Below are 14,801 nucleotides of genomic sequence, written 5' to 3'. Positions count from 1 at the left end.
GAGAAACTGGTTTCGATTCTTCCTGTGTGTCGGCGAAGGCATTCGATGGCATCCGCTCGCTCGCTCGCGACGCGTCGCCACGTTACGGAGGGGCACGGGAAAGGGGGATGGGGTGAATGGACGGAAAGAAGTCCTCGGCCATCATAACTTAATCCGGGCTTACGACCAAAATTCTTTAAGGAATTGTCCGGCCCGCCGGATGCCCCTGTGTCTCTCCCGATCGATCTCCCGCGAACGACGCCGCGCCGTTGCGAAATCTCTTTAATCCTCAACTTTAAGAGCATGATTGAGAATCGTGTTCGATGCTCTTTAAAAGTGAATCAATTTCGCGACGGCTGTAAATCAGTATTAGTTACGGTTAGGAAGGAGACGTTCGGCACGGCCGATTAACATCGGGCTTTTACGCGGTGAGATCAAAAACGCGTTATCTCGCGCGGCATTCGCATTGTACATGACGTGCCGGCTAAAAGTACATGTTGCTCGTGAAAAGATTATTCCCATCGCGGTAGAGATTATAGCAACGCGGCGATATGAAATGCGCGATATGCTAATGCGACGTACATTCGGTGCAATTGAAAGCGGCGCGGCGCCGCGCCGTTCGGCGTCTCTTCGATATAATAACGCAGCACAAGGTGAATTCTATACCTCGTGAGAAATACATTAATAATCATTGAGTCGGCTTTGAGAAGTTCGACGAACGGATATAGCTCATTGTCGGGGGCAGTAGGGGTATATATCAATCACGCGTCACATTTCCTTTATCCCAATATTAGTACGTTCTTTTCAGGTGAATTTAATATCTCGCACTTTAGGACGCCCTTCGCGCGTTTTGACCGGTCCTCCGATCAATCACTTTCGATGATTCAGTTAATTGTGACACATCGGACCGGGGCGATGAATCGTCCGGTCCGCGGCGACGACCGGAGGCGGTAGGCGACGACCAAAAAGATCTCCAACGAAGCACCGTCACTTGTTTTGACAGACGCCAGAGATATACGAATGCATTTTGTTTGCTCATCTTTTCCTGGCCGACCCACTTCCCTTCGGTCCTCCATCATCGTGTCCCCCCTCTCCTCTTTCGTCCTTGTTCGCTTTCAGTTCTTCACCGTCCGCCTTCTCTCCGTCTTTCCTCTTCTCTCCTTTTCTTCTTCGATCCTCTGGGCTCACCCTCCGCGCTGCATACACTTATTTTCTTTCTCGCCACTGTGCCCGGCATAAATCTTCTTCGCGCTCGACGCCGAAGATTCGGCGCTCGCGTTTAGGCTTTCAACGCGCGTACGGGTGCACCGAGATCCTGCTGATTGAAGTTGTCCTTGTAGCCGAAGAAAAAGGGCAGAGCACGTGTCATCGCCGCTTCATCAACGATTCTCGTCATTCTCGATTTTAATCGTCGCTTACACTTGTAGCAGATGTAGCATTTATCCCGTCAGCCCGTCGAGACACATAAGGCTTGATGTAAAAAAAGAACTCTTTGCACGTTGCTTTCGTTAGAATTTTTATCACTGGTAGTAAGCCACTGTAGATTACAATTGTTGCTGGTATCAGTATTATTTATTAAGAACATATCAATATGCATAAGCTATTCTGCTGGGTTATACCCCATGAGTACAATATCACTATTCTAGTCCTTGTTATGCAGCTGGAGTATAGCGAGAAGTGCATCCGTAATCAACATTTCGGCGAAATGCACGGTACGTTCGTTGGTTCCACAATAAAGGCGCGCGACCGATGTAATTGGCACGGAATAAAAATCGGAGCAGCTCCGACACGCCGCCGCGCCGCGCCGGATGCGCTCCCTTTAATTCCCATGGTGCGGTTACACCGAATTTCATAGTATCGACTCCCGGAGTTACACGATTGTCAACTTGACGAAATTCGCACGACGATACCCCCAGGTGTGCTCGTCGTGACTCTCGGCACGATCCGCGAGAATAATAAAAGGTTCTCAGGACCATGGGAGCATGGAATGGAGCCCCCGAGCTCTCGGCGGGCGGTCGGTATTGTCCGAAAAATGTGGATCGGGATCAGAGAAAGCGGGAAGCGGCGCAATATAAATGTTAATGCTACTGGACTTGAAAAGGCAAGGATGCGGATCGCGGGGCGAAGACGGAAGTTTTAAAAAGGCACGTCGGGAAAAGAAACGAAGACGTTACGACTCTCGCGCGCACGGAGAGATGCCGGCACGCCGGGTATCCGCCCATCGGGAAAACCGCGAGGTAAGTACATGGAAATGTCTGTTATAGCGTCGTTTTATTTTTCACCGCGATTCCCCGCCGCGTGTCCGCCCTCCACCTTACGTCCAGCGAGTAGAGTTTTAAGGGTAAACGAAGAGTGAGCGAAGCTCGCCGTACTTGAAATACGCTGTCACGCGTAGTGGAATGCGCGCGCAAAAAGCAAAGCAAGAGTGTATCTCCGTGTAAGCTACATTTCTCTCTCTCTCTCTCTCTCTCTCTCTCCCCCTATCTCTCTCTCCCTCTCACCCCGCGAGCGGGCTTGTAACGTGACGCTGTAATAAATTTCGGCGACCGAGGCAGGCCGCAACAACGTTTTCTGCCGCACTTGCGTGGCCGTGCCGCAGAAAAAGAATTCCCGGCAGGCCGCGTGCGCCGAGCATTCACCTTCACGTGTCTCTTCCTCACCGGAGTCGTCCCTTCACTCGCGGCCGCGGTACTTACGACCTTTTGAAGGTAGCGTCCACCCCCGCGCGCGCGCGCGCCTTTTCATTTGCATGCGCCACGTGATTCATGTTCCTCGAGGCGGACGCGCAGGAGTTTCGTCTCCCGGGGCGGAGGACATGATCCAAAAGTCCAGGGGCGTGTTCCGCAGTGAAAACGCGGCGTGTCGTGCACCGTCCCATTCGCCGTGCGGTTTTCTCGCTCCTATCTATTATTTACGTTCGCGGTCTGTCTGCAGGCGTATCGTCGAGATTTCAGGCATTCGAAAAATTCGTCCGTCGAGTATCCTGGGGAACGTTAGGGATTCCGAGCGGGATAGGCATGGAAATTAAGAGGGCAGGACTATGCGAGAGTGCGCGCTGAAGAGGCGAATCCTCTTCTGACGGCCGGATTGCTATATTAAACGAATACGCGCGAAGCTCGTGAGAGAATAAATGTCGCTGTGCGGAATGAAAAATTCTTTCTAAATCGTTGCATTTTGTTTCTGTAATATTTATCTAAGACTAATCTACAAATAAATCTATAAGAATAATTTTTTTATAATAATAAGATTTATATTCTTCTTTATATTGCAAAATATTTTTCTCATTAAACAAAATATCGAAATGAAAGATGAAATATCTTTTCTTCCAATTGATCTGTCATGTAACACTAGATATTGTCAGCGTTTGCAAAAGATTTAAAAATCAATAAGAGCGATAAGAGCGAGTATAGGGATATAAAAAATACTTTGTTCAAAGAAATAAAATATTCCGTCATTACAGATGACTTCGATTAGCTCGTCCTATAATCCTACAAAACCATCCACTTCACAGCCGTCGTTACCGTCGTTGCCCCTTCAACAGGTTCTCCGATTCGAAAATTCGAAATCTACCGATCTCGGCGACGTCTCCGCTTGGGTCTATGGAAGCCAAACCGGAATTTCTATGGGCGCATAATCCGCCGACAATGGGCGGCGTCTAAACGGAGATTTATCTATTGACAACGAAGACCCTATGCTCAGATCAACGTCGGGTAAATCGATCGTATAAAGGTGCCTAAACCTTAATTCTGATTTATCGAACAATCTGGCGCTGACTATGGCGAAAGTCTTCATCATCAGCGTAAATCGATCGCGGTCGCGCATGGAGATTCTTTATTAGCCTATTACCTTTAGGATATAATCTCTCGTGACGACGTTCAATCGCGAGCTGGAATCTCCATCGAATTTTCCGAATTGTGCAATCTCGGAAATCGTTTAATTAGAGCAATGAGATTGAGAGAAGAACGAATCAACCATTATAGATATTAAAATATTATGTAATCTATAACATTTAAAGCGACGAGTCATAAAAATATGTGTTATTCAAATATATATAAGATATCTTTATGTCAGAACTGAACTATTTATTATTTTAATTATTTTTTTAAGTGATAACATAATAACAAATTGATATAACTACGACTTACGTCAGTGATTACTTAAAGTTATATTTTTCTTAAAGTTTTTTATCCCTCTTTTCTGTCTCTCTCTCTCCTTTCTGGACCTTCTCATCGTGTTATATCAATTTACCACAGGAGTATAGTTACTCTTGAAGTTTCTCGAGATGCCTAGATACACAGGTCGTGAACTTGTAAAGCATTCCGCGGAACGGAAGACAGATGCGGAGTCTGCCGCGGCAGCCGCCGAATTTTGGAAACGTGCCCGTGCATACGGGTACCAATGGACACGGGGCGAATACAATATTCTACAAATTCGGGAATGCCGACCGTCAATGCATGGTCACGTGCCACGCGTCTGGATCTACCTGCATGTGATAATTAATTCAAAAAGCCGCTCCAAAACTTACCGCAACCGCGAATACGAGAATATGATACCCACACATAACCGACCCGAAAAGCATCCGTGTCCGTTCAACGGGGACGCTATTATGTCCGTATATAAAATGGAGAAAGAGGAGTCGTGGAGCGTGAAAAAATGTGGCGACCCGTTTCACGAGTAATTCATTGTTTGATCTACGCGCCTTCTCGTCAGAGAGAACCATTAGTTTTTGCGTTGGAATAAATCGATTATCCTTTCGTTGAATGTTGTTATAAAAATATTTCATTATAATTTTGCTCTAAATGAGCACACGTATGAATTGCGCGTAACGAAAACAAAGTAATAAAATTATAAAGATTTGGAACTTCTACTATTTGTCAAAAAATTATTAGACGTAAATAAAAAAAAGTAATTAAAAAATTTAATCAAAGAGCAAACGGCTTTGCAAAAATTATGCGAATGTTTTACATATTTTATAAATTAATTATTTACCCGTGGTAATCCTTTATAATATTTTAAAATTTTATGTCGTATTAATGAATTAATAATATGAATATTATATTTTTTTTAAACTACACTTTTGAACACAAATAAAATATGATGCTGGAATTATATGAAGAAGAGATATAACGGGCTTGAATTACATTCTGAGCGACAAGAATTTGATTTTACCAGGCAGGTACAAGAGTACAGATGGAATATATTGTTAGAAGTAGTACTATATATTTTCGCGTAGCGCAATAAAATGCAATAAAAATGTAATTTCCGCGGCCTCTCTACTTGATCCGAAAATAGATAGCCGCAATTTTTCACCGCGAGGGTGGTCAACGGGACAATATCTGATGGAAAGTCGAAGGTGTGTAAGATCCGACAACGTGAAAAAATGCAGCCAACCCTTTCCCAAATAATTCTTTGTTTGACCTGCGCACTTTCACGTCCGGGAAAGCCATTAATTCCGCTGTCAGAATGGATCGAGCAGAACCAGGTAGAAAATCGTTACGCCCAGACATATCGACACCCTTCCTGAATTCCGATAGAAGCTGCACAACGTCTAATGGAAGTTTCGCGGATTTCGATGGAAAGTGCACCCTTCTCTCCCCCCCCCCCCATATATACGTTCAATGCAGACAATAATGAAAAAGAGCGTACTTGGAATGTGAGAAGAAGTCACGTATGAATACGCCATATCGATCTCCTCATACATTATGCAATACGAGAATAATGTTCATACATGACGTTACATAAGCATTATTTTTTTCTTACATATTATAAATCTCATAAAAATCATTGATTAAAGAGATGAAATATTTTCCAATTTTAATATCTATATATCTGAATTATTAAACTAATTTTTAGAGTCCAGAAAATTAGAGCAAACGTGGCAATAATAATTTACAAACTCGTGGTTTACCAATGCGAACTTATTATGTATTCACAAGGGGAACCGACATTATACTTTTCGCAGTTACTGTACCCGCAGCAAGGCGCCGCCGGTATACTAATTACAATATATCTCGATCGATACACGCTGTAATCGGCCGTAATTGTTGTTGGAGTGATGATTAATTGTTGTGAGCCGATGCGATGCGTACATCGGCGAGCGCGTTACGCACGACAGGTTGGTGTGTCATTATAAATAATCATACAAATCATTTCGCTGGCACCTCGTTTATCATTGAGTTAATTATCGATGGTTGAATTAATTATAATGTTGACGGACTCTGACAGCTAGACAGGGGGTTCACTAACGGATCTTCGTCGACTTGGTGTATTTTGGGAAGCCGTCTGTCGCCAGTTAATTAATTGAAATGACAGAACAGGTACCGATCATATCTGGACGGATTCAGGGCGTGAAACATAAGGTTAAAAGCATTTTTCAAAATTTTCAAGGTCCTGAAATGTCTCGATAGTTTGCAAGTTTTTGAGAAGTTGTCAAAGTTTCAAAAATCCTTCAAAGTTTTCAGGTCTTTGAAAGTCTCGACAAACTTGAAAGGCAGTTAACGTCGTGAAAGGAATGAGCGTTCAAAATTCCGTAAGACATTATTCTTTAAATGCAGAGTGCGTAGAATAATTCATGTAATTAATACCTGCAAAAATTCACTGTTAATCGCAACATTTTAACTCATTCTAAATCAAAACAAAATTAACTAATGATACATCAAGCCTTGTAGAAAAATTTATTGTACAGATTTATGAATTGTACATTTATTATACAGATTTATGATTTGTAACAGATGGTATTTAACATAAGCCACGTAATACCTTGTGAATTATTATTGCAAATATAAAAAAAATGATGTATGTTTTTTCTGACTGCAGTTTTGATATAGTTTCACGGTGAGGTAGGATTCAAAATAAATCAAGCGTATCAACGAGGGGCGCCTTCCATGGAATTAAGAAAAATTTCACGCCTTGAATAGAAGGTCTTCCGTCCGCATTTACATAAATATTCAGCCGGAATCTCGGGGTATATATAGCGTACTTTTAACACCGCGCCGCGCAAAGTTGGCCCGCTCGTCCCGGCGCGAACTTGGCGGAACGTTATTGCATTTTATATTTCGCGGGTCTAAGGATGCACGCCCGAGTCGGCCAACTCCACTTTTTCGCGTATGAGTCTAAATTAAGGTACGTGAGGGATTCGCCCGAAGGTGCCGTAAAATATTCGCGGCAATCCCTGCGCCCGCTCTGCCCACCTCTCCCCCCGCCCGTACTGCGGCAGCAAAACGCCGCAGCCCCTACTATCCCCCGCTACACGCTGTTACTATATACCACGACGTATCTACCGGTATTATGCGCGATGTCGGCGAGGTAACCCAAATAACTGCGTGATGGAAACACACAAGTGCGTTTTCCGTACACGGGGGTATACCTTGTCGCTCCGTTTCAAAATTGCCGGGCGCTTATAAACGATTTTATGAGCGATCTCTATCTATATCTATCTGTCTCTGCCCTTCCGTGCGGCTGGAAGGTTCTAAAGCGCAACGCGCGAACGTCAAAACGAAAATATTTGTGTAACCCTCAGCGCGACGTGATCTCATCGCCGTAACTCCCCTAGCAGAGCGATATTGTAAAGTACGGGGTTACGTATCCGACGATTCTACTGTATATATACACTTCCGCGACCGTCTCGAGAATGTTATTTCGCATCCGTCGAAAGTCTCGAAATTGAATTGGTGTAAATTTTTTTCGTTAAATTGATCATATCGCGAAATTTTTTATATTACTGACAGAAAATATTTTTAGATATGTAAATTAGAATTGTTTAATTTAAGATTTGTAATTATATTAATTTTTAATAATGCTTGTATAATGCTAGCTTCGCATAAAAATTACTTTTGCATGAGTTTTAGAATTAATGTAACAATGTTAAAAAATCATGAATAAGAGAATTGTAGATAGCAAATTGTCTTTCTTGCCTTTATAATTCAATCAACGAGATAGAATATTATTATCGAATCACGGTACTATTGAACCGTCCTGTATATCACTTTCCCACATTTCCCATTCCATGTAGCGCGCGTAAAGCGAGTACGGTAGTTTCACGCCGCTCGAGCAACTATGCGGATCGCTGCATTGCACTCGAGGAATCTGAAGGGAGAACTGACTACATATCTTACCCGATTTCACACGTCGCGAAACATGGGATTGCGCGTAAAAAAATCTAATTAAAACCATTGATCGTCATGAGAGGGGTCACCGACTTCAACATCTGCCAGCAATACGCGACCAGACTAAAAAAAAGGATGCATTCTTGGAATTTTCTAATTAAGTCGGAATGCGTACCACCTTCATTTCATACGCGAATTTTCCTCATTTCTTTATGTTTGAAATATCACAGAATAAAGTGGAGCAGAGCTATGATTTTATCTTCCTAATCGAGAAATGTCACGAAAACAGAGATTTCTTGTTATTTTGATGAGCTCTGTAAAAACGATTTTATTAAAGTAATCGTTATATATCTTCAGAATCTTTCTAATTATAATCAAATACTGCGCCAACGTTATATTCGATTGAGCGTTTAAACATTTTGTTGCTAAATTAAGATACGATAGAAATTTTTGAAATTGTAAAATATTGTTTTTCAGCGTCCAATTCTTATGTTAAAAAAAATTCCCTCTTCATTTTGAAAAAAAATCTACTTTAAAATCGCGTAACATACAAATATCACGATATAATACAATATTACGATATCATGCATTGTTGCAAGCTTTTTAATTGATTTGCAAAATATCGAAACACGTGAGGTATTTGCGTTTGAACGAGTAATTAGCAGTTCCACTATAAAATCGTAATAGTTAATTGAGAGATGCTCGATGAAAAATATTTTTCGCAATCGCGTAAACAATGAAGCACCACTAACAAAAATATATATTCGGCGAGCGAACATGAAGATACCCCGGTAAAATCTGACTCCGAAACGTTTGAAAAAGGTAAATACCGGGAGCGAAAGGTGGACAAAACAAGTATCACGTGTCGAGTCTGATATTTGCCACATCGAGGGCAAAGCACGTGAGCACTAGGCTGCAAGTACGCGATACAGAAAGTAACTAAATGTAAAACATCCGTTTTACGGACGTTAGTTCGTTGAATATTAGTTGGTTGGAACATCGTATCGGGGGCCTTGCCCAAACACTCGGCCCGCGTCGGCAGATGTTTAGTTTGCCGTATATACTGTTTACGTAGCTTAATCGAAAAATCATAAGTGCGGGCGATACCAGTAGACGTACGACTATTACACAACGGCGTTCTGCACTCGTGGAAGCAGAACGCTGCCGGAAGCGAAGTGCTGCGTCGATCCCCAGTCTCTATTTATTTCTGAATTTTTTAATACCATTTTCGGTACAAGAAAGAAATATGTTGCGTTTACTGTTTATACGTTATTTCATTGAAAAATTGGACGTAAAACCAGTGACGAGAGAAATTTTATATTTATTTCTAACGATAAGAATGAAATTAAAAGTGGTAAAAATCAAATTTTGTATTATCCAGCAATGTTTCCTTTAAATTTTCTCAAAATCTTTCTATCTTAAAATTATTCTGTCTCTCTCTTTTAAATAAAATAAAATAAAAGATGTTTAATTTTAAATTAAATTCTGTCTCTCTTTTTTAAATAAAATACAATAGACGATGTTTAATAGAAGATAAAAATCAATGCATATGACAAATATGTGGGTTGAAAAATATTAATTATATTAATTATACTGCAGGAAGAATGCGAGAGAAAGAGTAAAAAATATCTGTCTCTTTTTAGACTTTTTAAAATCTATTAAAATACTCTTTGTTATCGGTATAATATATGCCCTGTTACTGATTTCAATTAATGATAAATTTTGCAAATGATGTTATCAGCAAACATTAATCTATAATAACATATTTCGTGACACGTTATTATAGAAAGTCCTGCTAACGTGGTGTAGGATAATTGCGAATTTGACGCGATATCAAGATAATTTAATTCGACACGTAATATTGGAATATATACGACACATCGATGTATGCACTACCTACAGAATCTTCTGCAATCGTGTTAGATCGTATACATCGCAGTTTAGAACCGTCCCCGGAGATTCATTCAAACTACTGATAGCGAGGTACGGCTGGTAGTGACACCAATCAATGTACACTCATGTATAACACGAAAACGTTTAGCCATCCGCAGGCTACGGATTTAGATAGGGTTAACTATGAAGAGGGAAATCTAGTTGCTTGGATTCCTAATTATCCCAAGATCGACTCACTGCGGGTGAACAGGTATAAACAGTGATTCTCATTTGGACAGTGATCAAAGTGAGCCATCTATATCGAAATGTCTCTTCTACAGTTAACGATTTTATACAAGCGTTTACTATAGCGTTTACTATATATATACTTCATCGATTGACGAAAAATTGATGTGAAAAATATTAAAGGCGCATTTTAAAATTTTGATAACCGCGCAACATAAAATTTTGTTCAGGCAAAAATAACGTTTAATACTCAAATGTACAAAATTAAAAAAAAAAGATTTATCAATCTGATTTTAATAAAAAAGTTGTTAAATGTTAATAGTTTTAATTTAAAAAAATTTTTCAACACAAACGACGTTATATTTTCGCCGAGTTATTTCTATTCACCACCCGTCCCTCCAATCTTTTCGCTCGACGTGTATCCGTAGCTTTACTTTATACATTATCAATCACGTCACTTTCATGCAAGCGTATTGACTGTAGTCATTAATCTCATTTCAAGCGCTCGCTTGCATCGATCGTAAGTAGCGATATCATGCGTTCTCGATAGTCGTTTAAACGTGAAAATGTAAGCTGAAAATTCAACAATTTTTTTTTCAACGCGATTTACTTATTTATTAATTGAAACAACGCGCATCAGTGTTTAAATATATCCGTGCCTCGATATTTTGGATGCTGCAGGGTTATTACTTGCGGAGAAATATAAAACGCGGCGTATCTGCGCGACGCATCTGCGCCAAATATATAGGTATTTCGCGCAAATTATATCGGCATCGACCCGGCGGTTTCAGCAGATTTCGAAGCACGCACGTGTGCCTATATACGCGGCAAAGTACCGCTGGTATATCCTGCACGAGTACCTACCGTCCGGCGAATAAAAACGCGCTAATATTTAACATCAATATCGTACGCACAGTTTAACGCGAGTTGCGCAGTACGACGACGCTCGATTTGAAGTTGTAAATTCAATTTGCAGGCGAGACACGCGCGCACATATTCTTTGAGATACGAGCGGTTCGTGCTTACAAGACATAATGAATTTCGGTTGGCCCGCACCAACATTAGACGTCCCATAAGCCCGCGTAAAAAGACGTCGTCGACCCGGCAGCACACTTCGTGTTTCGAGTCGATGGTATTTTCATAATGGGGACCGACGCGTACGACACAGCATCCCACAACAAGTTACCGTCGATATATTTCGAGGATTTAATTATTCCCGGTATCTGCGTCGTTCGCTCGCGGCATATTAATCGTATGCTAATCAAAGGTCATTAATGTGTCTACGTTGAACATCGTTGCGGATTTATTAAAACGTGATTTAGGATTTGATTCAAAAGAAAGCGCTAAAGGGACGGGGTCGGACGCGGCTTATTTTCATAACTTGAACTTAAATGCGATTGCTTTTAAACCGTTTGTACATGGGCACGCTGCAAACATGCGGATTATACACACAAAATTTTATGTTATATTTATTAAACATTTACTCGGGTTTTATTATATTATACCATTTAATATTGATCGCGATATATTGTAATATTTCAGCAAAAGTATACAATGTGAAAAAAGTAAATAGGGTTTCTCACAAATTGTGCAATATTGCATCGGCAAATAAAGATTTTATAAAGAGTTAATACATCATTTCAATAAATGTCGGCGCTTATATTTGAATTGTGCATATTGCGTAAAGCAGAAACAAAGCAACGTCCATTCGGCGACTCTTGACAATATTCGCTTGCCCGAAAAATCGAGATATTTCTCGTCGAAATCAATATACCGACACATTACTGCGCGCAATATGCGGATATGCGCGATACTGTAATATTCGAGACAGTATTATTGGTAAAAAGCGAGCACCCGCAATATCTCGGTGAATTCTCCGAGAAAACGTAAGACATTCTTTATGCCTCCTTTCTATTGCCGGCTGTAATGTATATTATTGCGCTGTCTCCGTTTTTATTGCGTTACCTTCTGCCCCGCTGGCAGCCAGAGCGCGCGCAGTTGTTAAACGGTCGTTACTTCGGCATCTCGATTCGATAAAAATATGCAAATATTGCGACATTCAAGACGGCTCCGCGCCGTTAAATTTTTCGCGGCGCGCGTTCGCCTTACGTTGAATCTGGCTCACTTAAATACGCATATAGGGGATACGGCGAGCTTATCGGGTCCACGGCAGCAGCCGGGTGTTCATTATGCCGGCGGTGGCTTTGCAAAAAAAGAACGACGTGGATTGTTTCCCGAAGGAATGGGCCAACGGAATAACGAAGTGAACGCTGAAGCGTTCACCTATCGCACGGGGGCAAGCCGATTTTCACCGTCGCGTCGATTGTTTGATCGGCGATACCTCGAGGCAGTGCTCTCTCGGGCAAACACGAATCTAGATTTCTCGTTGATTTATTGGTAAACCGAAAATATTTGTTGCCGCTGCAACGAATATTCGTCCGTCGATATATATCGAGCGCGAAAAAGCGTGAATGCTGAAAAGTGTCAATTACGTAGCCTGGGCGACACGTGCGCCCTGTCATGTACGAATATATGCTTTACGATCGCGGAGAAATATTTCGCAATTTGCACGACTGATTCCCACAACTCTTTTTTTTTTTGCGCGTGTCGAACTAATCCTTGAAAAGTTAAACAAGAAGACTACTTCTCTCACTTGAAATTTTTCAACGAAGCGCTAATTCGGCTGGCGGTTGAAATCGTTAACGAGTTCTCCGGGAACTAAATAACTGTAGTTACGCAAGTCAGACCTTCAGTTAACTTTGCTACGCGATTACAGCACCGGCGCTTCAACTGCATAATGTCGTAATTGCAACTAAGATACAGTTTAGATACTGCTTTCCTTCACGAAATAGTGCTTTAAAATGTTATTTTTTCTCATTTGCACAATGCGATTGCTTTAAACGCAATCGCAACAGCGGTCTTTCTCTCTCTTCCTCACAATCAGTAATGTACATTACGCAATTTTTTTAATGCGTATTCGAGAGCGAAATAAGCATTTAGCTACTTACAGTTTTTCCGCGATGAGCAGGGTCGCCAGGTCACCAGGGATCTGCGTGAGCTCGCGATGAGAACAGTCGACCTCCTGCCCGCCGCACGTGCACGCCCATGGACATCTAACGCCGTTCAAATCGTCCATCGTACCCGTCATACTACCGAGGCCGAAGCTACCGATCCCGGTGCCATGCGAGGCACCGCCACCAAGCACGGATAGTATCAGCAAAAGTCCCCAGGCGCAAAGCACGGAACCGCAGCTGACGCCGAGCAGGCGCAGCGACCAGGCGGGCGTCATGGCACGGGCCATCGCCAGGATCTTGCGATTGATGTCCTTCACGGCGCGATTCGGCCCGTCGAGGAGTCTGGCGATGCTGCCGACGCGGCTCTTGGGCAGAATATTGTCGGGATTGTGCAGGTCGAAGCAGTGCGGTTCACCGCCGGCGAACTGGCCCACGCCGATACCGGTGTAAACGTAACTGGGCCCGGCCGGCTCCAGATAGGACGATATCTCCTGGTCCTCCGCGGGAGGACAGCCGAGGATGCGCACCGGACGAAGTATCGGGTCCTGCTCGAACCGTACGATCGCGTTCTCCGGATCGTGAAATCTCAGATGCCGATGTTCTGGTCTCTCCGTCGACTTCCCTCTCGAGCAGTCTCGCCGGCGATCATGAACACGACAGGGTCGGTTGCTTCGGTTTGCGCCTCCTTGACAGGGCGGCTCCGTGTGGGCTCGCGCTACGTGACAGGGCACTCTGTGCCGATGCGCCGCGCAGATTCTCCTCGCCGGTTGCTCGTCGTCGTTGTCGTCGTGGTCGTTGTCCAACGTCTTCCTCGAACGCTTTGAGCGCGCGTCGGAATTGTCGCCGGTCGATTGTAGCTCCAAGGCTGCGCCGTTGAATTCCCCCGGATGATGTTTGCAGTGTATCGAGATCAGGACGTGATCGTCGATTGCCGACACTATGGGGCTTTGTGGCCGCTTGATCTTGTTTCCGGTCTTTTCATCAAGCTCTATGCGTTCACCGGTGGGTCCCAGTCCGGTATCCACTGCGGCCAGATCTGGACCAAGGACAGTGCTGCAGCGCTCCTGCGTCTCGATCGATCGGATGTACTCGTCCTCTCGCCGACTAGGTCTCGATGGTTGCTCGTAGGCTAGACCATCCAGCGGGCCCTTTCGGGGGCCGTTTAGGTGGCCCCCCTCCTCGCCGCTCGCTGGTCCGTCCAACGAGTTGTTAGCCACCACTAACGGCACCACCCGTTCCCGCGCATCCTTGGGTACAGCTCCCACTGACTTTATCTTGATGCTGGTCTTCGGCCAAGGCTCTACCGTACCCGAACGGGTACGTGACTCGTGCCGCGGAACGATTTTCTACCGATACCTCGCGGTGTGTCGACAACCATTTACTGCTTCGAGTAGCGCTGGAGCTATTACACGTCAGATCGATTTCAGTCCGATGTGCTTTCACCAACGACTGGTTGGACGATAAATGCACGATGGAATTATGCGCTAGCCGAGACAAGTGCGCCAAGAGACAGTCGGCTCGCGGATAAGGGATAATCGGTACGGTTGGAATGATTGTTTTTACACGGACATTATTAATATCAAAG

The 14,801-nt window shown here is 43.2% G+C and overlaps 1 protein-coding gene across 2 annotated transcripts in view; it reads right to left on the bottom strand.

Annotated features, from left to right (window-relative positions):
* The window catches only part of LOC105449951 (protein slit), a 352,872-nt gene extending 338,317 nt beyond the window's left edge, over nt 1-14,555 (bottom strand). For both annotated transcript variants that reach the window (XM_011689437.1, XM_011689438.1), the window contains exon 1: nt 13,211-14,555. In XM_011689437.1, the coding sequence (XP_011687739.1) occupies nt 13,211-13,503 (293 nt within the window). In that variant the 5' untranslated portion in view covers nt 13,504-14,555. The remainder of the gene's footprint in view (nt 1-13,210) is intronic.
* Between the last annotated feature and the right edge of the window lie 246 nt (nt 14,556-14,801).

Source organism: Wasmannia auropunctata, unplaced genomic scaffold, assembly GCF_000956235.1.
Source record: "Wasmannia auropunctata unplaced genomic scaffold, wasmannia.A_1.0 LD336071.1, whole genome shotgun sequence".
NCBI lineage: Eukaryota > Metazoa > Arthropoda > Insecta > Hymenoptera > Formicidae > Wasmannia > Wasmannia auropunctata.
Note: the sequence above shows the minus strand (reverse complement) of the source record. Positions and strands in the feature narration are given on the sequence as shown.